The sequence below is a fragment of the Phaethon lepturus genome, unplaced genomic scaffold (assembly GCF_000687285.1).
Source record: "Phaethon lepturus isolate BGI_N335 unplaced genomic scaffold, ASM68728v1 scaffold17258, whole genome shotgun sequence".
Taxonomy (NCBI): Eukaryota; Metazoa; Chordata; class Aves; order Phaethontiformes; family Phaethontidae; genus Phaethon; species Phaethon lepturus.
Window position 1 is genome coordinate 10,647 of NW_010559884.1, and position 23,155 is coordinate 33,801.

The 23,155-nt window shown below is 44.5% G+C and overlaps 1 protein-coding gene across 1 annotated transcript in view; it reads right to left on the minus strand.

Moving 5' to 3' along the window:
• The window catches only part of BRD3 (bromodomain containing 3), a 19,101-nt gene extending 220 nt beyond the window's left edge, over positions 1 to 18,881 (minus strand). The window contains exons 1-10 of the mRNA XM_010293522.1: positions 18,564 to 18,881; positions 16,187 to 16,324; positions 15,050 to 15,197; positions 13,288 to 13,502; positions 11,253 to 11,624; positions 4,929 to 5,057; positions 4,314 to 4,505; positions 3,237 to 3,472; positions 2,463 to 2,755; positions 469 to 597 (exon numbers count right to left, since the gene is read on the minus strand). Coding sequence (XP_010291824.1) covers positions 469 to 597; positions 2,463 to 2,755; positions 3,237 to 3,472; positions 4,314 to 4,505; positions 4,929 to 5,057; positions 11,253 to 11,624; positions 13,288 to 13,502; positions 15,050 to 15,197; positions 16,187 to 16,324; positions 18,564 to 18,764 — 2,053 coding nt within the window. The 5' untranslated portion in view covers positions 18,765 to 18,881. The remainder of the gene's footprint in view (positions 1 to 468; positions 598 to 2,462; positions 2,756 to 3,236; positions 3,473 to 4,313; positions 4,506 to 4,928; positions 5,058 to 11,252; positions 11,625 to 13,287; positions 13,503 to 15,049; positions 15,198 to 16,186; positions 16,325 to 18,563) is intronic.
• Positions 18,882 to 23,155: the final 4,274 nt, after the last annotated feature.

Here is a 23,155-nt window from a genome sequence, read left to right on the forward strand (position 1 = left end):
CTACAGCCTTCACCCTCCATGGCTTCATTCATAACTGTCTGGAAGGGGACGTTCAGAGTGATGGCGTTTGTCTTCCCAAGTCACCATTACACGTGATGGAGCCCTGCTTTCCTGCAGATGGCTGAACGCCAGCCTAAACGCCTGACGAAGGGAAGTAATGAATGAATTCCTTGTTTTGTTTTGCTTGCGTGCACAGCTTTTGCTTCACCTATTAAAACCGCTTTTATCTCAATCTACGAGTTTTCTCACTTCTACCATTCTGATTCTCTCCCCCATCCCGCTGTGGGGGGGGTGAGCGAGCAGCTGCGTGGGGCTTAGTTGCCGGCTGGAGTTAAACCACGACACCCTACACTAGTGACCAGCTAGGATAACTGTCAGAGATAAAACTAAGGCTACAAGGCGGCAGTAGTTTTGCCTCAGTGAGGAGCATTTTGGGCATTGTTAGCATAGTAAAACCAATGCCATTACCTTTCTTTGCAGGTTTCTTGTTGTTGTTTAGCTGCCCACTGACGTCCTGTAACCGTTTTTCTAATTCTTTCTTCTTTTCCTGAGCTAACTCTTCTTTTGACTTTGCTGCTTGCTTTTTTCCACTTGCAGCTGTGGAGGAGGAACGCACAATTTCTGAAACTGCACGGTTGCAGGCAATAAGGAGTGGACATCACTATTTTACAGGGCGTGTAAATCTGTGCAACCACTCTGCAGTGACACTGCTAAGATCAAGTGACTACACAGCAACTATACATTCCAGATAGAGGACAACATATGAAGTTGTCTAGATCATCCAATCACCATCATTCTTTAACATGCGCTTTTTAAGAGAGACCTTCCGTAAAGTATTTTAGAAGATAGAAATATCCATGTAATAACCTTGTAGTTACAGGTTACTTACCAGCCAGTTATATGGTCAATAGTTACACATTTGTAATTACAGAATTATTACATGGGTTTTCTGCCCTGTAAAATAAAGTGTCCTATTAAGGGTTGTCAGAAGTAAGCATCTGCCATTAAGACTTAAGATACTTCACGCAAGAAACTACTGTGTTTTATGTTGCTTTAAATATAAAAACAAAAAGGACAAAGTAAAAACCAACTGAGGCAAGGGCTGACAGACAAGAAGAACGTAGCCACACCAGTTCGGATGGAAATGATGAGAAGTACCAGAATATTCATACTTCTGAGCAGAAGAAATATCCCTCCAAAGAAGTAATTGAACACAGGTGTTGGCCAGTATCAGAAGCACAAAACAGGGGCCAGATATTTTGCTCGATCCAGCAAGGAAATACCTACAGTTCTGTGCGCTGTTTTAAAGCGATGATTGTAAAAAAAGAAAACTGGAAAGCACAGTCCTAAGAGGGTGCACCCCTGAACACTAAGCACTGCAATATACAGCCGACAGCAGGAGAGTCGGGCTGGGCTCAGGCACGCCAACCTGCCAGCCCAGGGTGTACCAGTCTCAGAGGAGTGGATGAACGGACATCTGAGGTCATCTGCATTACTCTATGCTTCGGTTCCAAAACAGAAGGATGCCTCTTGTTCCTAACCACTCTGGAAAAAATCTTTTCCTGGGCTATTCCAACAGTAAAGGACTTGGTGGGGGGAGGGGGTGGGGCAGGAATCAAAGCAGTGTATTAAAAAGCAAAAAAAAAAAAAGGTCAAAGTCTGAGCTTTGCTTAGGCCTACCTGAAAGTCCTGTGGTGAGGAAATGGAGGTGCTCTGCAAGAGTTGTGAGTAGCTATTGTGTTATACTCTTAACAGGACAACTCCCTCTTAACCAACAAGCAGATGGACAGATCCAGGACCACTTCAGGTTAAGTGACCCTACTGCTATTCAGCTGGAGCTAAAGTCTCAAGGGGCCGCAACAATTCACTCTCTGTGGATGAGGCACAGAGAAAAGTCTGTCCCATGCTGAACCAATTAATCCTCTGATAAGAGACTGAGGGCAATATGGTGATCAGGCCACCTAGGAAGAGCACTTTTGGGGTGAATATACAACTCAGGACACTTACACTCAGAATCCACAGGTTGCCCAGGTAACTTTGTGCAAGTTACTTACTCCCTTGGTGTTTTGGATCCGAACCACGCTTTTTGTTTCCTTCCTAATTAGATGCTAAACTATTCAGGATAAGAAACTGATCCTTCCAGATGTGTGCATGTAACACCTACCACAGTGAGACTGAAACCTTTGTAGTGCCTTCTAGATTCTAGATAAGTAATAAAGGTATCACACAAGTCTTGTAGAGGAACACGGTAGTCCTCCGGGTCTCCATGTCATGACATCATGGGAAGAAAGAACAGAAAAAGTGGAAAGTTTCTGTACATTTTCTTAGGAGAAAAGAATCTCCAAAAATCCCCGTCATCACATACCCAACAGCTGGATAAGAGAATCCCAACACACATGCCCTGACTCCAAAGCTGAGCCCAAGAGCTTGTGAGGGAACATGTGCCCCAGGAGGTAACTTACAAAACGGTTTCCTCTGTTTTTTCTGTAAACAAGATTTCACGTATCTCTCCAGTTCTCGTAAAGTTGTGGGCTTCAATGTTTCAAAATCTATTTCTATCTCGTCAGGATTGGAGTCTCTGAGGGAAGGTTCCCGCGACTGGATGATGTGCACCACCCTGCCTAGCTTCTCCCCGGGCAGGCGGTTGATGTCCAAGCTGAGTTGTCGTTTCTCATCATAGGTCATGGGCAGACCTTCCTCCTCCTCGTCTGAATCATAGGTTGCAGATGCCTGTTTGCCTCCTTTCTTGGGCTGCCTGGGGGGGTTGGCAAGCATGGAAACATTCACAGGTATATAGAAGCAATAAACTCTTTCTTTCTAGCCAGATGGCTTGAACAAGCATCACAACTTCTGAAAAAATTCAGAAATCTGACATCCGCTGTTCTAATCCTATTAAATTTTAGCCCTGTGAGGCATGCCCATGTAGCAGCAGGGGGGCAGCAATGAAATGGCACATTCTTGCTGGCTGTACAAAAGGCAAAAAGCAAAACCTTATCTGAGAGCTATAAGGCAGGGATTCTAAGAGTTGGACAGTGGAAATATGATGGCTTCACCGCCAGCTCTAACTGAAAGACTCCATGGAGTTGTCTGGGAATGGGAACACTATTCAACAGCAAATTAACTACTCTGACAACTAAGCTTCACCAGGAATTGAACAGGGACAGGAGGGACAGTAGAACTGGGCTGGAAGCTCTTGGCATATCCCTTAAAGCAATTTGCAGAAGACAGGCTCTTACCTGCTAGCTGTGGTTGTGCTGTTTGCTTTCTTAGCTGGGGCCTTCTTCTGTTGGGTTTGTTTTGGTGGTTGAGCCACCTTGGGTTTCTTCTCCTCCTCAGCTTTTACTTTGTGCTTTTCTTTTTCCTTCTCTTTATCTTTCTTTTTCTTCTCTTTTTCCTTCTTCTCTTTTTTTTTCTTTGGTTTGTTCACTGGCGCTTGTGACAATGCTGCTAGCTGCTCATGCACGGCCTTTAGCTGGGGGAGAACAGTGAAAAAATTCATCAGGCTTCAAGGCAAGATGACTAACGCCTCCACATACCTCTACATCCCACCATATAAGTATATCCCAAAGTCAGTGATCAAGCAGTCCAGTGACTGAACTCAGGAGACTTTACTCAATATGAAATTCTTTTAAAAAAGCAGTGCAAGTATGCAGAAGCTGACTCAAATGAAAACGTCATTCTTGTTTTATAGGGGCAAATAAAAATTAAGTTTAATAGCTCTATCTCGAGTGCTGACAACTTGGCCTCTGGAATCCTGGGTTCACTTCTTGGCTCTCCTACTAGCTTGCTTTGAGACAGCAGATAAGCTATTTTATTAATGCTTTGTTGTACTGCAGTAGCACATGTAAGCACTGTAGCATCTGGCACTGTGTATCTGCATAATAAGAAAGGCCACAGCTTAAGTGTTTGCAACCACAACAGTCAAAACAGCTCATTTCTACAGATGGGGTTCAGCGGGACAATATCCCACTGGAAGCTTGTGACAGATTTTGTTATGCCTGAGCTCTCACACAAAATGGGTCTCTCTGTTCTCCCCAGATCCCTAGTATTACATGTATTACCTTCATCCACACTCTGGGATTACAGAAGGAAGCGCAGAGCATCAGCGCCGAGAATGGCTATCTCTAAGAAAATAAACACTACATCAAACACGCACTTGTTTCACAGCTGAGTGTTCTTCCCCTTCAGCTGGCAGAAGGGGAGACTGCTTTGCTGCATCCCAGCCTAGATGTGATTTTTTTAAGAACAAAATTAAACCCTTCCTCCTGCTATGCCCTTTCCACTGCACAGACACAGCTTGGCCATTGCAATACCTGCTCCTGGAGCTCTGCCAGCCGAGTTGCTCTCTCTTCTTCCGAGTCTGAGCTATCGGAGTCAGAAGAGCTCTCCTCACTGCTGTGACTGCTCTCTGTGCTTTTGCTCACCACTGGTGCTGTTGGTGGAGGGGGAGGTGGGGCCTCCGCAGGCTCATCAGGCATCTTTGCGAACCTCATCTCAAAGACATCCTACAAAAGCCGGGGAAAAACTGGTGACAAAAGGAGCCTCAGCCACCAAGTCCACATTTGGGCCTTTTAAACACACCAGATACCCCACCATGGGTCAGGGTCTCACTGCACTACACGAGGTGCTGTACAAGTAAATAATAATGTACAGATGGGCACACATATTCTTGTAGGCCCAAGAAAATTCTCCCATTACTTCATATAGCAACAATTACGACATTTTAGGAGCAGAACGTGGCGTTGGGCCATGCTATGTGAAGAGCTCAACAGTTCTGCAGCAGAGCACATGGCTCTTTCCAAAGGCTGGAGGAATCACTAACTCTCCCTTGTTGGTGCCAAGAGCAGATCCATGCTTGGATCTCTGAATCCGACACCTTGTAGCTGAACTAAGTGTACTCTGGAAGACTCATTTGCCAACACCTTTACCTGGAGCTTCCTGGCCATCGCTACCACTTCGTGGTCTGGAGGATTGTACTTGTAACAATTAGAGAACATTAACCGAATATCTGCTGCAAAACCTTGTGCATCCTGGTATTCCCGACTGTCCATTTTTTTCTGCAAATAAACAAGCCAAAGGGAAAGGGGAGAAAAAGCCATAAGCAAAAGGCATTTGTAGCAACTGCACGGAAGACACGTGCATCTTGGAGACAGCTCAGAGCAGCCTCAAAAATCACATTTTTCTAAGAGAACAGTGGTTTAATCTGGCTTATTGGTTCCTAAATAACATTCAAAGTTTCTGTTTTTTACAACAAGCAAGCAAACAAAGACCAGGCAACTAAAGAAGTTGATATTGCTCTGTAACAGTTTAAACACTTCAAGATTCTAAATTTGCGTCTTTTTCTTAGTACTACTATATAAATCTGTCAGGGTCCACATTCTACTAGAAAATAAGAGTCATTTAGAAAGAGGGCTTGCTGGATCAGAAACTAATGCAAACAAGGATCACGGGTGAAAAGGGCAGGAGTCAACAAACAACCAAGCTATAATTACAGGATTACCTTAAGCATGTATTTCTATGTGCTGCTTGGGTATATTTGCCCTATAAATCTGAAAGGGCAGAGGAGATCATGACCACCTAACTCTGACTTCCCACTAACACAGGGCATGAATTTTGCTCAGCGATTCCTACAGCAAAATAGGCATTTACAGTTGAACTACATCTACTCTTGATTTAAAAGTCTAACTGATAGAGAATGGATACAGAATTCACCCTTTATGAACCTATTCATAATGTTATTTCCTAGTGTAGTGAGGGTAAGTATCAGGAGCCGAATATTTGCACCTTGTTCCTTTCTCTTATTTTTCAGCTTTCACTTTCATCCATTTCTCATGCTGTCTGGGACTGAATGACTTGGGTTTAGAGAACAGTTTATAGATTTCCTAGAACTTAACGGATTTTATGAATATATTACTACTACATGTAAAACCTTAGCTCCAATTATTCCTAACGAAAGGAAAAAAAAGGTAACACTAGATTTCATTTGCATTTAAAAGACCTGGATTTAAAGAAATTCTCTATTTTCCAAGTACTTGCAGGCCTCTCTTTTGCACATCTTGTACACCTGTATCCCCCAGTGAAGAGAAGACAGGCTGCAAACGTGATGGGGGAAGAGATGTCCACCATCTGAGCAGAAAGCAGGGCTGCTCAGTGTCGGGAACCCACACTAGAAACCTTAACGCGAGCAAAATTCCCATTTTTTCAATGGAAGCTACAGATATCTCACAGCTACATGGTACACCTTGTAACTATCTTGAAACACTGCATTGACTCCTAAAACTGCTGCTGTTCTGAGTAGGACAGAACTTCACCTCCAGGGATGCAGCTTCAGAGGGACCTGCACGCCGGGCAGTGACATTTCTGCAGCCTCACTCCCTGCTATGCTGCAGCCAGACATGTGTCAAACTTTTGTCACAAAACCTCATTCTCTTGGTGAATAAACTAGAAGAAAGCCTCTGAGCCACAGCACAAAGACAGAAAGGGAAATAGGTTTGTGCGTCTCCTGTCTGAAGGAGAGCTGGCCTTATTCGAAAAGCGTCTCGGGCCAATTCCAAAGCAAAACTCACATTCAAACGAAAGGGCCCATTTATTTTAAAATACGTCTTACTACATGAAAGGCCTTTTTGATGCACTTATATTTGTTTGGCACACTCAATGGCTGATTACTGCCTATGAAATACATTCCAGTGTCTGAGGCTTTGCTTTCATGCGACCCAACAGTTTTCTAGCCCAGCAGTTTTAATCTGTGGATTTTTGTTTTGTTTTCTTGTAAAGAATAATTAACTTAACAAAAGAAAAAGGACTTTAAATTGGGGGGCTGGAATATCTTTGGTTACAAATTCACTTTGAGATATCCATCTGCTTAAAAATAGTTATTATATTTACAACTGCAAATCAGGAGTCATAGACAAGCAGGACTGGCAGAGGTGCTATGAGGTCAGTTAGCCCATTCTCTGCCCTGTGCAATATTTACCAGAGTGATCTCATTTTTCCCTCAGTAATAAATTCAATCGTTTAATATTCTTTAACATTCAGAAATTTGTTCTTAATGTCTAATGTGTCTTGTGCTCTAAGGTAATCCTTGTCCTGCCCAGAGAGGATGCAGAGAAAACTTTATTCCCTCCCTTCCTGCAGCAACCTTTTACATGTTTAACATGTCACCTTTCCATTTTTGCCTCTCCAAGACTAAACTGGACATCAATCTGTGCTCAAAGCACGTGCCTTGGGCATGGCATCAGGGCAAGTGCTGACGAGGGACAGGGCCACACAGGTCCAGCAATTTTAGCAGAGAAAATGCCATTTTTATCAGCTAATGAGGACTCAGCCTGATTTCTGGGGGCCTACTGCACCTTACAGAAACTGCCTCAACAAGGGCAGCTGCTGTGTGAAGCTGCATTTGTACTCTCAAATAGGTGCAACTAAAGAAATCTTTAAAAATTCCCCCAAAGGATGTCTCCTCGCTTTCAAGACCCTAAACGCAGCTGCTCTGAAACCACAGCAATTCACTGCAACAAAATTAACTAGTGAGCATAGTTAGATCCCTGGAGGTAGCGCTTTACTCCAAAAGTAAACACCTTGTAGAAACCTTCTTGCATAGCAAGTACTTGTTCATGTTGCTTGTTCATGACTGAGTAAACCAAGGGCAGACACATCCGCATCGCTGCTCCTGTGACCCAGCAGCCAGAGGATGGAGCAAGGGAAGAGGTGCTCCAGTTCCACCCAGCTCCATCGCGGGCACAGCGCCCTGCTTCCCCACGCCGAAGCTCCCCAGCATCAGAGAGGGGGACATGAACATACTGCAAGTGGGCTCTGTCTGCCTGTGGACAGGGCAGCAGAAGTACAATGCTGCTACAGCTTCATAGTAAGTGTTTCACCTATGACGGGGAATGAGGGCTGCTGACTCTTAGTTTGTAAAGCGGTAACGCATGCTTCTGCCTCCCTCTCTCCCCATGCTTTCATCCTTTCCTCTCTCTACTCCAAGCAGTTCTGCTCTTTCCCCCTCTGTGACGACTGAGAATTGAGGTGGAGATGAGCTCACTGATCTTGTCCCTTCGGCTCTTCCCGCTCTCCGTCCTTGCTCCAGCAGGGCGCTCCAGCAGGGCACTCCAGCACACCCCTCTGCTCCTGGCTGCAACAAGCTCAGCTACAGCCCCTCCACCTCTCACAGGCACAATCACAGTCACAACAGCCAACCTGCCTCCTCCACCACACACACACAGAGAAAACAATTTCCAAATCCTTCTGAAGCACACCTCTGCTGCATGCACAGCCTGAAAAAAAATGCTCCTGGACATGAAGGATATTCTCTGAAGAAAATCAAACCTCATATAACCAGAGAACCAAAGTGACAAGCAACCAGGTATTGGGGAATCTATTATAGCTATAGCAGTGCTTACATTTCACTTTCTCACAGAATTCCTTCAAGATTAGTTTGAAGGCCATTAGCTGCGCTGCTTTACCACAGCCATTGTCACTTGTGAAGAATTAAATCTAAAACCTTTCAGAGCCACAGAGAAAGCCCGACACTGGAGAATTACACTGCCTGCAAACGGCACATTTCTGTCCCATGCAGTTAACGTATTATAGACTGCATCTCAGAAAAGTCACGCTACGATCTAAAGGCCAAGAGCAATGATGATAAAACACTCCATAAAAAAAACAATACCAGACAGCACTTCAAACAAGTTTATTAAGAAAAACTACCACGTGGAAAGACAAATCCACAGTCTTTACATGCAAAAGACTCCATGGGTCTCCAGTGGAGACCAGTTTTCCATCCTACACTAGTCTCGAGTTTTCTATCCTACACTAGTAAGGTACAGTATCACCTGCACTTGCAGAGAAAGTCCAGTCAGAGGTGTACACTTTTTAAAAGAATAAAGTTAGGACTATGAAGAGATTTAAGTGTGAAGAAGTCACCAATCCAAGAAATCACAGTTTTGCACCTAGATTTTGCAGAATACAGCACAGAATCCCTTGCAATAAAAAGCCACCTAACCAGACATGGAAATACCAGCTTTGAGAGAGTCAGGATTACACTCTCTCCATCTCTAATCTTACTGCATTCAGCTAGAGCTTGATCTACCAGGCTGCAGGAGACCCACAGCATCTCCAGAAGTCAAGTGAATATGACTGAGCTGAGAATAGGTCTGAAAGGACTAGGTTTACAAGCAGTCCCACTAAAGTCCGTACAGTAACTGAATGAGTTCATCTAAGACATGATCATCCAGTGACTTGTGTTCACAAGACTAGCAGAGAAAAGGCTATCAATAACACTTCATCACTCTGATCTGACTTACAGAAGAACACCAAAAACCTCATTTGCAACCTGTTCCTGCTCCCAATGCACTCACTGGCATCAGAGGAGCAAGGTCAGATCCACTCAGCTGAGAAGGTGGTGACCCCTGGAAGGGAGCAGACCAGAGTGTGTAAGTGACCCTGTTTTGAGAAGGCAAGCCTCCTGACCAACCTGAATTATCCATTAGGCTATGACTGAAGCCATGCGGATGGACCTCCAAGCTGATGGAGAAGAGCAACTCCAACGCAAAGTGAGCAGACCTTGAAAGCAAGTCATAACATTAAAACAACATACAAAGATTAAGTAGGCCTTCAGCACTGAGCATCCAAAATCAGCAGGATGGCAAATGCACTGCAGTACCAAAACTGAGGGCAGCTTCCTCCTTCCTCATCCACACTCAAGAGCAAGGGAAAATGGAAACTTACCCAAGAAAACACCGGGACCTTCCTCTGTCAGCAGAACATTACAGCGATTCACCAGCACTCCAGCTTTGCAGACTACCATGTTCAACCCATCCCTTTCTCCTGCTTTTACCACTGTGTTTCAGGCTCCCTCTTCTTGCCTGCAGCTCAATTCACCCTTTGTCTTGTCCCCTTCTCCTCTCAGGAAATTTCTGCAGGCCTTCAACACAGCTCAGTTTAACTGCAAGTCAAAAATACTGCATGCTGGTACCATTTTTTGACAACAACGCAAGGGCACTGCAAGCTCAGGAGGAGAATGGTCTCCAAGCCTAGCTCCACCACAGCCCACTTCCAGTGCTTTTGCCAACTCAGAGACAGTCTTTTCTGTACAAACCCAATCAATAATAGTAATTAGTACTTAGATAGTGCCTTCCGGATAACCTACCTCACAGGGCTGTTGTGAGGACAGCTAAGTATTATTATCTCCATTTTATGACTGGGAAAACTACGGCACAGAGCTGCATAGAGCTATGGGGAAACTTGCCCAGGACCAACACTTAAAAACTCAGACACTGGTAACTCTGGTCTAATCCTCAATGCACAGACCATGACAACTATTCCCTCGCCACCAAATAATGCAATTAAAACACTCATAAGAATACTGCAGCTGTAGTAAGAGCCCTTGCACCACCATGGCTGAATGGCATGGCACATCAGAGCACAACACACTACTTTCAGGTACTACGTAGGATTTGCCAAGGAACATGAAAGGAATCACGAACACAGCTGCACTTTTGTCACCTGGGCATTCAGACAATCCCAGACGTTGGCTCAGATGGCAGCAAAACACTTCTGGCATGCTAGTGAAAGCTGGCAGAAATACTTTCCTGCACAGGGAAGAAAGTCTCACCTCCACCAACACCAATTCCAATGGCCAGCTGACAAGCAGAAGATGAGAACTAGAAAAAACCCACAGCTTTGCTCCATGGATATTTAGGAGGGATTCAGAGAAACCTGCCAGTCTACTGAGAGAAACACCTTGAATACTGGACCAGACTAAGCTATGCTTTTGAAGACCCAAGATTGAACTGCACAAGCATCATGGTATTTCCTCCCCTTCTCAAGTATCGGGCAATCATCACATTCCAGTTGGAATTGCTCAGCGTAAGCCTATCTGGACCCCTCATCATGACAACAAGTAGGCAGGCAGCAGTTCCTGGAAATGGGATACTATCAATCGAATCCTATGATATGGCACCTCTTCTTCTCAGAGTGCAACACAATCCCAAGGACACAAGTTTAAATAGCTGGACTATCCATAAAAAGGAGAGGATGCCGTTGTACAGTCTACTTTGCAGGGCAGAAAAAAAGACGTCCCAGGTTATGGGAAAAAAAGAAGAGGGGAAGGAAAGAAAATATAAAAATATCCAGATGATATCCAAACAGGTTCAGTTTTCCACCCTTGTCCCTTCCCCCTCCCCCAGAAGGAGCCAGCCCCCTGCAACCAGAGGGCTGTGAACACCCTGCAAAAGAGGTGGTAAATGTGGACGTACTTTAACAGTACTGAGATCCATGGGGTGTTTGATAATATCATGATAGTCATGTAATTCCAAGGCCTCTGCATCAACAGGCTTGTAAAAGGGCCATGCATAGGCTGCATGCTTCTTCGAGAGCATCTCCTTGAGAATGCTGTCACAGTACTTGAGGTGCTCAGAGAGTTTGCCCTTCTTCCCTGCATGCTGGGGGACCTCTCCATCTTCAAGGTCTTTCTTTGGTGGTTTGATGGGCCGGCCGCCACTCTCCCGTCGAGCAATGATTTTGGCCTGCTTGGGGTCTGAGAGGGGTGTGGGTGACTCGCTTCGGCTGGCAGTGATCGCAGAGGTGGTGGGGGTTGTCGTGTCTGCTTTCCGCTTCACTCCCTTTTTCTGAAACAGCAGATGGACAGACTTCATGAGTATGTGCCCAGCTCTCATGGTATGCTAGCAGAAAGCTAGCGCAAGTCATCCTTATTTTTGAGATCTGCCTGTCCTCTGACAGAAAATACAATTACTTCACTGGGATAAACGGGACTTGCGACTAGAGGCTTCAACACACAATTCAGTGACTACAACACGATGTATTACTACATGTCATCTGAGCCACAGTAACCAGCCATTTGCACATCTCCAACCCAACCCCAAACATGATGCAAAATGTGTTAGCTCTATGTATTTCACTGAGATTTAAACTAAGGACTCTTACCTCATGTTTGCCAAGGGAAAGGAGTGCGCCCAGTCGATTACTGCAGCTCAGCTGATGCATCGTGACTTAGTAAGTGTCAGTAACTTAACCACATGTCTGAGTCCCCAGTGGCAGGATCAGGCTATAAGTTCTGAACCAAAGCATATTAATCACCAAAGACCCAAGAGCCCTCACTCCCTTGTATTTAGTCGGTGTGCTAGGGTAGGTTGCTTATTATGGACGAGAGCAAGAATTTACTGATTTTGCCTTAAGCAAATGAAACCTATCTCACATAAATTCCAGCTGTGACTGTCCAGTCAGCGCTCTCATGCTCCTATAAAAGAATTTATTTTTCTGGACAGAGAGAAAGGGGAAAAGGTTCCTTAGGGAAATCTTAAGTAAATCTCAAGCAGGATTAATTTTGCAGCAAGTATTTGGAAAACTCACTTCTGGATTCATCCTTCAGTTTTAAAATTAAACTGATTCTCAGAAGCAAGTTATTTGGACAGAAAATCAAGTATGAGACAGGCTTCTGAGGAGGACAGCTTAGTTGCCGTAAGATGTGACTTAAAATTTCTCTAGTAATTCCCAAGCTATAGGGTTAAATAAGCAAAACAATTCTGTGGCTCTGCTGGCCCATGCAACCTCACATCAGAGAACACCAATACTGTTGCAGTTAATATCCCAGTTGGGGGGGGGGGGGAGCTATGCTTTCATCATTTTTAATGCAGTACACAGCTTGCTAGGAAAATTCCCATCATTATAGCAATGTTTTCATTTACCCATAAATTAACATAGTAAATAGCAAAATACCAATGGCAACTCCCAGAAAATTCCTTAGTAAAGAAGACAGAACTAATGCACCCCAAACCTGCAGGCAACACCAGTCTCCTCCAACTGGAGTGACAGGCTTGTCTTGAACTGGTTTATGGCAGAAAGGTACATTCCTAGTGCTGGAGTCTAAAAACCTTAAAGGAATAGGCCCAGTAAAATCAGGGGGCGAGTTACAGAAGGAAGAGATGCTTTGGGCTATATGGTGCAAAATGGGGGAAACAGCCTTCTGGTTCATGGAGAATCAGCATTGGCTAAGGCTATGGTCAGATGAGAGCTTGTAACTGAGCTGGGGCAATTACAGGTGACATCACCTTAGCTGGGGTGCAGTAAAACTGGCAAAACTTTCCCCAATCCTCTCAAACTCAACAGCAAGCACTTGTCTGAGCATACCCCAAGGGGACAATGATGACCAGAGAGGCAAGCAGTCAAATGCAAAGAGAAGGAATGTACATAACCAGCAGTGAGGGGATGAAAATAAAGCACTGCTTAGCAATATTGCCTTCTGAAGAGGGAGGGGTCGAGTTCTCCATTTACCTTGACTACCGGTGGCGTAGGAGGCACCACGGGCATTATCGGAGCAGCAGGCGGAGGGGGAGCAGCGGCGGGAGGGGCAGTGACAGGCGGGACATTAGCAGTGATGGTTGGCACAGGGGTGGCAGCAATGACGGGCGTCTGAGACACAGCTGGAGGGACGTTCTGGAACGGGGCCGGCGGGGAGACGGAAGACACGGCCACTGCTTGCTGCGCTCCTTTCAAACGACAAAGTGAAAATGCACTGCAATGTATTGATGGTTACAAGTGCCGACAAGACACTGGGAACAAAGTGACACTAGTGCCACAGGACCGTGCAATCATGGGCTTGGCAAAAGGCTCCCAGTCCAGGGCTGCAGAAGAGCATAAAGGACACAGTGCGATTTGCTTGGTGCTGTTACCCAGCGGTCAACAAAAAATGAGAAATGACTGGCCTAAGTCCTCAGACCATGAGCTTTAGGTCAACCACATGCAATCGAAATACTTCAAGCTTTGCACATCGGCTGTGTGTTGCTTTGGGACAGTCTTCACCCCCCTCATGCTCTCAGAGCTACCCTGCGCTCAGCATAAGAGCAGGAGCTCAAGAAAAGGGAATGGAGGGAGAGGGCTCTTTTGGACAACTGCTGTCCTGCACAGACCTCAGTCTGGGAGTGTTTTTACGATGTATGACAAATGGTAGCAACCACTCCCCTACTGCCAGCTAAACACTGAAGAGTCCAAAGCACTTCAGATTTGCCCAAAGTTATACAGCAAAAGAAACACAGCTGGGAGTAGAGCCTAAGTCTCCTCATAGCCAGGCAAATGACTCTTATGCTAGACCTGCCTACTTGTGTAAAGTTAAGGGGAACAAATCTAGGAACTAATAACCAAAGCAGCAATACTCCTCTATGTTTTTATAGCAGCTGTTATCAAAGGATGCTGAAAAGACACATCACCACAAATTTCTCTGAGCTTGGATGAAGTTGTAGCTCCATTTAGCACCTGAGGTGTAGGAAAACAAAGAGGAACAGTTGACTTTGCCAGAGCAACAATTAGACCTTGTTTACAGAAAAAAAATTTCCAACAGTTTAATTCAGCCCACACAAGCTCCTTTATGAACTGTTTTACCATGCTTACAGACGTTTTAGTCCTAAATCCATTTAAAAACAACTCTGCGTAAGCTGAACTGAACTTAGTTTCTACTGATATGCAATGGTCTACACAGCCTTTTGCACAGGCTTAATAAATCCTTTCTGTTGATCAAACTTCATTCTATGTTGTTTCAACCGTGTGCGCAAAACAAAAATGTTACACACAATTTAGAGGATTGGCAAGATTTAAGTAGAAGCCTCTGTTGTGTCAGACGTCTGCCAGGACCTTGGGTGAGCTGTATAAACCCAGGTCTATAAAGGCATTCCACACCACGGTCTGTTACTAGCAGCAGACTGGCACATCTAACTACCTTGCTGCTTCTTGCCTTTGTTTCTTCTTTGCATACAGGAAGCAACAGCATTTCCCTCCCTCACTGATATGCTGCGTGGATGGGTAAGTCACAGATGGTATGATGTCTGTATGACAAACGCAGCGTGGCCTTAAGACAGACAAAGCCCTGAAACACTGGGTGAACACTGTCTAGACATCTCGCACTTTCCTCCACTGCTTTAACCATCGGACTACAAGCCCCCTTCCGAGCCCTTCACCATTTGCAAAGCCAGGCAGCTTGGAATGTGGGTCAGGCCTCAGCAACAGGCTCATAACATTTACTGTCACTGGATCGGGTTAATACCTGCATTCTGTGTGCCCGCTGATGGCTTGCGACCTTTGCCTTTAGGAACTGGGGGTAGTAACTCGACTTCCTCCTGAGGCATCTGGGCCACCTTCTGCAGAAATATCTTCTCCAGGGCTTGGGCCATTAGGACGATGTCATCTGTGGGCTGCATAAAGAAGAATACAAACCCATGCTGTATCATCCACATATTAGAAGCAGAGAGGTTCAAGATCAGGTTTTGAAATCCCCAGTGATAAAATCCCTTCAAATAAATGACGGTATCCAAGCTCCAACAAAAAACAGACTGGCTCTTCTCCCTCCTTGCATGCTACCCTCCTGCTCTTCTATTCTGGTCTAGCATACAATAATTACTGCCTCTAAGTACACTGCATTCAGAGAGTTATCAGGACTTCCAGTAGGAGCATGATAACTAGCATCCTGTGCATCAGTGTGGAAGCAGCAAACTGGAACAGATGAGCTGTCCTCTCCTGCTTGCCAGCAGGTCCAAGCAAAGAGTGTAAACACATATTCTGTGGCTCAAACTAATTAATTTGTTTATTTCAACTTGTTCTCCAGTATGGGTCAATGACGACAAACCATTGTAGAAAACATAATACAAAGAATACACACTTTTAACAACCTAACAAAACAGCAAAGCAGCCAAACCCAAAATAATAATAAGCAATCTAAAGGTGTGCAAGTATGGACGAGACACAGGCAGAGAACAGAGTTATACTTCCTGAACTGCTCTCTGCTGCTGAGAGATACTATTTATTGCTAGACAGCCAGTGTAACACACAGCACTAACACCCCGCATAACACCTGCAAAACACTGCATAAACTTTATCTCACCTTAAAGAATTCCTAACTGGAAATAAAAGGAGTAAAAACTTGCTACATAACCCCAAAGCAGAAATCTACCTATAATTAAAAGGCACACTTGCCATTTTAACTAGTCTGGGGGAAGAAAGACACAGCACAAAGACAGCTTTGTGCATTTCAAGTAATGTGGTTGCAATTAGTGGCATTTCAAATCCTTGCAAGGAGGGCCTGGAGCACAGCAGAGCTGACCCTGTCCAAAACCTGCACCGTAACAGTTGTAGGTGGGTCTTTTCTAGGCAGTGCCCCAGCTAAATGCTTGTTTGGGCTCTTTACCTTGTTATAAATGTAACAATTTGTAAACATGGTGTTGAAATCCTGCATACATTCACTGGCACTCCAGTAATAGTTATGTTCCAGGCGCTTCTTGATCGTCCCCATGTCCATGGGGTTTTTTATTATTTTGTGATAATCCTGTTGGAGAAACAGGAAAGACATTACATCTCCTGATACACGGAGCACGTTGTTCACATCTCTCTCTAGTCCCAGCTTTCTCCTCATTCCCCCTCCCAAAAAACACATCCCCAAGTTTTTGTGGAAATGGCAAATACCACCTCTGCTTTCATTTATCTTCCAATTTGTAGGCTTTTAGTCTATCATTATTTTGAACTTGACGACAAAGCACAAGAACTCCTTCCACATCCACCAACCTTCCACAACTCCCCCCAATACATGCTCAAACACACACACAAATGGCTACTGGGACATTACCAGCTTTTTACAAATACAGCTGGACTGGGAAGGCACCAAGAGTAACATGTGGAAGAAAATGTGCTGAGCAGCTCTCTCTGGAAGTTGTTTGCAGCCTTGATACCCTTTACGAGGCTGTAGGTGCCATTTTGGATTGTGCCGCAGAGTGGAAGGGTGCCACACTTGACAGCTAGACTAACGTGGCACTTCGGGATATGGTTTAGTGGGCATGATGGGTGTTGGGTTGACGGTTGGACTTGATGATCTCAGAGGTCTTTTCCAACCTTAATGATTCTATGAACGCTGCAGCAATGTGCTTCATGCTTGCGTGGGACCAGATGTCGGGGCAGCAGGGGCAGCACTCGCTTTGGCAGGGTGTTCAGTTTAATAGTGGACTGTCTGCAATTTGGGAAACAGCATTTCTGCCTCCCTTTTAAAAAACTGCCTCTGGCACTTACATAAGTTTGTAAGTGCCAGCACTGGCTAAGACTATGCTAAAAGTTTCAGTCCCTCTTTTATGGGCATTTCAGCCTTTAAAAGGCTTCCACAGGTTAACCCAGTTTCTCTCTGGGCTGGTCTGAAGCATCTGTAGAGGCTGTGATTAGTCCGGAGATGCTCTAGGCATGCAAGGTTATACGCTGTAATTTTCTCATTCTGGAGAAGAGCAGCAAGCCCTCTCGCTGCACGTGCACATGAAGCCGTGTACAGCCACTGGCCACTCTCTGAGCCCAACCCTCAAAGCACAATCCAAGACACCAGTATTTCCAGGCAAGGCATGCTAAGGCAGAAAAGGCAGTCCTGCTGGCCACTGGGCTTGTGCAGATTTTGGCTGCACGTGAAAAACAACTATTCTTCCAACTGACGACTCCTTTAAATTTTCTGGTAACCTGCCCCCAAACTACTTCAAAATGCCTCACTGAGAGACTAAATTCTCAAAAAGACGACACAAAGGAGCACAGACCTAGAGAAATACTACACTGGTGTTAAGTGTTTTACTCTTTTGGCTAGCACTTTAAATAGTACCCATCAACAACATACAGAGTTCAGAAGGCTCCTGATCCAGGCCATAAAATTTGGTTATAACCTGCAGTAACTGGAGCTTTCCTGACCTTACATCCCAGATCCATGCTCCCTCAAACCCTACACGCAACTCTCTCGCTCAAAGCAGCCAGAGCTCATTTGCAATGGGCTGCCCAGCTGAGCAGAGAGCAGGGTGGATGGGGGAGTGGTGGTGTCCATGTTTAAGTGAAGCAGGTGGGCAGGGGTATGCCTCCACTGCTGAGTTTTTACAACTACAGGACCCCTTTGAATAGGTGAAGAGTGAGTGGCTCTGTTCCCTGGAAGAAAGCAGCTAGTAAACTTTGGTCATTTATGAATAACTGGGCTATATCTTGTACTATCTGGTCTGATAAAGACAAGGTATACATCATCAGTCACAGGAGGCAGATGAGTAAATGCAGCTGTTCTGTTATTTCTGCTTCCATACAGCATTTGAAAATGTCTAGCTCCAAAGTATCCTTGGTAATTAGCTTCTCCTGTCTTCCTCAACACTGAAGTCAGTGGCAAATCCAGAAGAGCCTATTGAAAACACAAGTTACATTTAGCCCAATGCCAAACGCTCAGAAGTGTGGGCTTAAAGACTCTCTCACATTGGACAGAGGTGCAACAAGGGATGAAGGCACATAGAAGTAAACAGAGGTAAGCTACAAAGGAAGTGCTACACTTCAGTTGCTCTAAGACAGCTTGCCTGTGTGCTCTTCTCTTCCCTCACTAAGTGAGAAGCAGTTTTCTCCTTCAGAGACCAGCTCTGAAAGACATCATCTTCTAATTCACGGAGTCTAAGAGCATTCAAGGAAATCCCCAGACGCAACCTAATCATTCTGATCCAGTGATCAGAAAACTGATATCACTAACACAAAACTTTCTAAGAACAGAATATGAGCAGAAGAAGAGATACACGTACCGGCAAATTCAATTTAATTGCATCAACAGGCTGGTAGAAAGGCCAAGCAAACTGATGCTTCCACAAAGTCTTTACCACAACATTTTGCATATATTGCAATTGGTTGGTCTTCCGGCCAGGCTTATTAGGATTAGTGACCTCCGGAGGCGGTGGATTCACAGGGCCCTGAGGAGCCTGGATTGCTGATGTGACTGTCGACATTTTCCTGCTCTTGCTCTCACTCGCTGTCACAGCAGCAGCAACTGGGAGAGTCTCTTTCTTCCTTTATGTTCCCTGAATGGGACTGACATCCCATTTCCAGGATCCAACCATATAACCTAGATCAAATGAGAGGAAGAGGACAATGTGTAAATACAGATACTTACTTGAAGTAGGCATGTTCAATCAACAGCAGAAGTATCTTAACTCAGGCTCTTTACCCCATCTGCTTTGTTCCCTTGTAACACACTTTATTTTATGGTGGGCACGGTTCAAGATCCAACAGACAGTGGAACAGCAATTCCCAAATTCAAAGCCTGCAGGTAGCCAGTAAGCTTCACAGGGCTAGTTCTTGCTGTATCTGGCTCAAAGAGCATCTTCATGCAAAGAAAACACATGGGGTAGCATAGGAATACTCTTAGGGAACACAGTTAGGGTGTAATGCAGATATTCCCACAAATGTGCTGATCCAAGCTCCATGTAAACTTAATTGCATTGTCTCTAGACCCATGCTAGCTGGCACTGAGAAAGATCACAAGTCTCTACACTGGTGCAATGGTTAGTCTAAAATCACATAATCAAGAGCAGGCAACAGCTGTCAGAGGACCTTGATCCAAAGAAATAAAAGAAGGGGCAAAGGGAAGTGCTGCGAACAGCTGTGAATGAAAGGTGTAACCAGAAATGTCCTGTCTTGAAGTGATCTGCATTTGAATCTCATAAATATGTTACTATTACCCTTACTACATGTACCCGACTGGGCCCTCCACTTCGTATGGAAGTGTCAAAATACAGGCTCAATATAAATAATGATTAATATTATACCTATATCCCATGAGCTGCCTAAGAGAGCACTGTCATGAACTCTCTTATAGGCACATATGAAATACAGAAGAATACACAAACTGCATTACTGTATTCTACTTTTTCCCCAGCAAACTCCAGGGAAAAAAAAATGGTCTAGTATCACTGTGTCTTGTATACCATGTGGTAAACAGCTTTGCTATGTCATCTTTCACAGCCATTTGGTATTTCAATTCACATCAGGACTGCAGCTACTCTTCTGATGGCAAACAGACCACAATCACTTTCTACAGGCAAATTATTTCAAATCCGTTCAGAAAGCCATACAAATCCGCTCACTGACATACGCTTCGTGGTTGTACAGAGAAACATGAGCAGAGACAGAAGCTCCAGTAATACAGGAAGGAGAAAGCATTAAGAAATCCTAGGGAAAAAAAACCAAAACTCTTCTTTGATACATCCCTAATCATCTCCACTGAGTATCTGGACTAAATACAGAACATTGTCTTACCCTTTGAGTTGCTGATTAGATGATGGCAGAAAGTAAACACATACCTAACTGGGGAGAATTTTACAAAAATAGATGTGTACAAACATAAACAGATCTGCAGCAGAGAGGGATGTTTAAATATCAGTCTTCTCAGGCTTGCCAGGTAGCAGAGGTATTTGCATTCCAGAGGCCAGCTGCTGCCCCAGCAGCTCCGTAACTAGGAGAACGCTCCAGCACCCCAGTGATGTTGTGGCACAGGGCACCACGCCATAAAGTGGATGATGCTCTTGGTGCCACAGCCATCACAGACACCCGAGAGCTCTGGGTGCCACGGCTGCTGGGTACACCTTGCCATGGACCAGTATGGCTTGGCTCACAGGAGTCCCTGGCTCCAGAAACCTGATCTTTTTTTTCTTTTAGTTAATTGTGTAGTTAATTTTTTACAGTGCTTCTATGGAAAATGAAATCATTAAAAACCTCAACCAAACCTGTTTGTGAGTGTGTGCGCTTATATGTGCAGGGACCAGACAAGACCAGTTATGGCTCTGCTACCATCCATTCACAAGACCCATTATATTCCAAGGATGTAGAAAAAGCAGAGGTAAGCACAGTAAGACTTTCTTGTGCCATGTATATGGCACAAGTATTGATCCAGAATTGGGCCTCTGGTCCCTATTCTTTGATAACTCAAGAGCCCAGCTTTGTAGTTCAAAAAGGAGTAGTTTCTGCTCCCCAGCCCTCTCATCTGATCATGCTGGTTGTGCTGCTGTTAGCAGGCAGGGTGACCACCAAGCAGCCAAGACGGATGCTGGCATTCTTGGGGCAAGGAATTTCAAAACTGGGATGTTACTTGAGATTTCATATTTGGAAAAAACTCTGGAAACATTTTCTCCTGATGTTCCATCAACTCAAAGCAGCAGCAGAAATATTGCTAAATACAATCTTCAGGCAAAGAGGGGGAAATAGACAAAGAATTAAAAAGAATAAAGAAAGATAATTGGGAATTTTCAGTCAGTCTCTTTCTGGGCAGCTCTCTGCATGGATTTCAGACCCCAGGGCTTCCAAGTGTATGCAACACTGACTGCAAGCCCCTGGTGACCACCATTGAAGCATTTCCTTTGCCGTCTTCTTGATTAACAAAGTGAATCCAATGCAAGGATTGACAGGAAATAAAACACCGACAGAGAGCAATTCCTACTGCTATAGAGCATTTCAGTCATAAGTTTGGAACTATGCAATGTAACTTAAGTCTTCCCTTTAAATAACATAAGGTTAAATACAACAATTCTCTTTTCATTTGAATTTAATTATTTCCTCCTACCCCTCAAACTCCATTTGCTAAGGATTTTTTTAAACTAGTTTTTATTAAATTCCAGAACTGTAGTTCAAACACAAATGTAGCTCCTGCCTCTCCCAACTCCCTCTCTGACCTTAGCCAAGGCCCTCAGTATCTTTGCACCACAGCTCCTCATTTGTGCCATGCAGATAGCGATAGATTCTTTCTGTCTTCATTTGCTCCACCCAGCCAGCCTGCAAACTCTCTGGGACATGCACTGCCTCTTCACATGCATGTTTTGATCATCAAGCTTAAACAAGGCTTGTACAGTCCACATAAGACAAGCAGGTAACAGTCACCAGTGACACAACTCAGAAAGGATTTTAGTTAAGAACATTACCAAAAGTAGGAGGGGCAGAATCATGACAGCCAACTCAGCTAGTCCTCTGACAGCTGATCCTCTTTAACTTGCATTCTCCAACTCATTGGTTATTACAGAATCACAGAAACACTAGGTTGGAAAGGACCTTCAAGATCATCAAGTCCAACCATTAATCCAGCGCCACCATGTCCCCTAAACCATGTCCTGAAGCACCACATCCACACGTTTCTTGAACACTTCCAGAGATGGCGACTCCACCACCTCCCTGGGCAGCCTGTTCCAATGCCTGACCACCCTCTCAGTGAAGAAATTTTTCCTAATATCCAATCTAAACCTCCCCTGGCGCAACTTGAAGCCATTTCCTCTTGTCCTATCGCTAGTTACTTGGGAGAAGAGGCCAACACCCTCGTCGCCACAACCCCCTTTCAGGTAGTTGTATAGAGCGATAAGGTCTCCTCTCAGCCTCCTCTTCTCCAGACTACAACCAAGAGTGTCTACAAACCTCAAACCTCTTAGCAGCACTGTCACTTAAATGCTGGATCCCGGCAGGAATAGCTACCTGGGCTATCTCAGCAGCAATGGAAGTATCCATCCCTGGTATAAACGCAGCTTCAACGTGCACGTGCCTCACTGCACCCTTTTAACTCTTGGTCCATCAGTTTCCTCATCATTTGCTGGGGAAGCTCCTTTGAGATCAGATTGTTCCTTAATTTTTAAAACTAAAAATTTGTTTCTACATCCATTTATTTCCTTCTAAAGTTTCAAAATAATATTCTTTTTAAAAACAAACAAAACCCCACCAGTATTATGAGGAATCTGGAAGCTGCAGGAAGCTTTGGAAATGCCCAAAAGTGTATGATACTGAATTCAGGGAGGCCATGGCCCTGCCTGAGAAATCTCCTAGTTGTCAGATCTCATTTATCAAATGAGAAAAATGAGAGGCATGACCACCTGACATCCCAACTTACCATACAAATCATCCAATGCAACAGATAAGTAGACGCACACACACAAAAAAAGCAAGCTTACACAAATTGTCCCATAACTACAAGTAGAATGAAAACACACAGCTCTAGTCTAAGCACTTCAGCATCTACTGAAATTGCACCAGTATCAATAATTACTTGAACTATTAGGGAGACCAGTTGTAAGCCACGACATCACTGTACAAGGTACAGTACAAACCTGGAACAAAGACTGCCAGACATCATGTGCACCTTCCAGTGAAGGCATAAGGTTGGACTTCTTTTAGCCCTGGAGTAGTAACTTCTTAAGTTTAAATTTTTAAATTACTACTTATCCTGTTCCCCAGACCTGTAATATTCAAGTAACAGAAGCTGTCTTGATTTTCCTGGCTGCACATGTACAGTTTTGATATTACAAACTTAAAAGTACATCCTTTTGCTGTCATACATGAAGAGTGTAAACTGCTTCCCACATTGTGC